Source organism: Echinops telfairi, unplaced genomic scaffold, assembly GCF_000313985.2.
Source record: "Echinops telfairi isolate 266 unplaced genomic scaffold, ASM31398v2 ScPeMD7_2;HRSCAF=8, whole genome shotgun sequence".
Lineage (NCBI taxonomy): Eukaryota > Metazoa > Chordata > Mammalia > Afrosoricida > Tenrecidae > Echinops > Echinops telfairi.
Genome location: NW_022103898.1, coordinates 53262603 through 53264736, shown reverse-complemented (window position 1 = coordinate 53264736; position 2134 = coordinate 53262603). Strand labels below are relative to the sequence as shown.

The 2134-nt window shown below is 37.4% G+C and overlaps 1 protein-coding gene across 1 annotated transcript in view; it reads left to right on the top strand.

Moving 5' to 3' along the window:
* NAV3 (neuron navigator 3) overlaps positions 1-2134 on the top strand; it is a 694120-nt gene that overhangs the window by 609967 nt on the left and 82019 nt on the right. Inside the window, exon 19 of the mRNA XM_045289780.1 lies at positions 2005-2134. This exon is cut by the window's right edge and continues 26 nt beyond it. Coding sequence (XP_045145715.1) covers positions 2005-2134 — 130 coding nt within the window. The remainder of the gene's footprint in view (positions 1-2004) is intronic.

The following is a 2134-nucleotide window of genomic DNA, read 5'->3' as shown; positions in this document are numbered from 1 at the left end:
GCCAAGTTTTTCACCACATTTTTTAATGCAGTTTTTGTGGTAAAATTAGGTGCCTCAGCTGATATTCAGGTCAGCTTATACTCAAGTATATACGGTAACATGCAACATTTAAAAAAACATCCAAATTCCCCAAAGTGCTAAGAGTTTGCTAGGTTCCTCATGTCTCCTGCATTCTTTTCACTAGTTGACATTCATTTTTCCCACTATGTTCCCAAAGTTATTACATAGGTTAAATCCTCCTTCATTATTCTTTGGAAGAAAAACAAACAAACCCAGAATAAATCATCCCTGCCTTTATTTTCTTGGAAGATTGGAGCCCTTAATATGGCCTCCAAATAGTTAAGCATCTTTGTCAAACAACTTCTGTATCTGAGTCTCTCATCTGTACCAAAAAGCAAGTAGGACAATTGAAAAGTGAAACATTTCACCTGGAGTGATGAACCATCCTCCCCTTAATACCTCTGGTGTCTGGCATCATCAAATATTCTCCTCCTCCTCCTCTTCTGACTCTTCTTCATTTCCATTCTTATTCATCCGTTAGCACGTAGAATGCATATTTAAGGTACTGATATTTCATCTCGCTGAGCTACAAAGCCAAGTTGAAATCTCTCTTCACAGAAAACTGTCTCCTCCCCTTGATTCTATTTTACTCTTGAGATTGTAGCGAAGTAGCTTCTTCGCTGTCTAGATTTATTACTTACAAGTGAACCGTCTAAAATCAGCCCTTCCACTTCCTTCTGTTATGAATCACTAATTTGTTTATTTTTCATATGAAATATTAAATAAACCTGGTACTCTTAAGTAAATCGCATTTTATTAATTCATATTTACTATAAGTTCACATTTATAGTATTGTGAGTTCAAGGATAAACTATTTCTCTGTTTTAACAATTTTAAATCTGAGGTTTGCATTTATATTAATTATTATTCAAATTTTATAATGCCTCTATTTCTGCTTTAAAACTGGCAATTAAAGGAAATTACCTAAATCCAGAAATAGAACACTTTTGAGATTCTCTTTTTAAAAGATCAAATACAATTTTCCTGAATCTGCTCCAATTGTTTTAAGTTCAACTCTGTGATTCCATAAAGTATGTTAAAATTAGATTTCGCATGACTTTTTATTTAGAATAATTTTATAAAATGAAAAAAATATTATGTCTACGTAGAGAAGCAAAACCAAGGAGCGACTTGCAGATATTTAAAAGCCTACGCTGCAAAAATAAAATAATTTTTTTTTAAAAAGCCTACGCTGCATGCCTGTTGGTTCCCATTCTCCTCAAATCACCACAGGCAAACTTCTTTTTAATTTTTAAACATAGACTAAAAATACCACTTGGGAAGCCCAGTATGTTGTTATATTCACCTACATCAGAGTTAGACTCTTTAGACACAACAGAGTTTCTTGCGATTCACTTTATAATGGGCTCAGAGACCAACCACCTTCCATTGTATTTCATTTACGGAAGATTTTTGTTTGTATTTTAATCTTTCTCTTAGTCTCTCTGATAGCAATGAGATGACCATAAGTCCTGACCATGACCTTAACATAAATGCAGAAATAAAAATGAGTTTTACTCAGAATTATCCAAAGGCTTATCTTGAAAACGGGGTTTGACGAAGGTTTTTTCTTTTGAGTTCTCCTTTTCTCGTTAATGTCATGTATTCTAATCCAGAAAGACTCCTACACCGTCTGCACAGATAGCCTTTTTAACAGGCAGCAAGCGCGCAGTTAGTATGTTTCTAGCGTGAAAAGGAGAGGCTGTTTGGTGGTTTGGTTTTGCTGTAGGAGCTGATGGGCTGCTTGCCCTGAAATTGCTCGCAGCACTCTCCTGGGACCGTTCCTGTACATTTCAGAGGCAGACTTCTGACGTGCCTTGATGAGGAACATCATATAAATGCATGTTTCCATAAGCGTCGAAATCGCATTCTCACTTTCTGTCAACCCTCTCTGTTCATCACTCAAGCCCCAGAACAATCACTGGCGTGTGCTTTGGTTTTCAGTGAGCCCGACCAATCTGTCTCCATTTAACCTGCCTGGGCCCAGCATGATGCGCTCCAACAGCATCCCCGCGCAGGACTCCTCCTTCGACCTCTACGATGACTCCCAGCTCGGTGGGAGTGCCACGTCTCT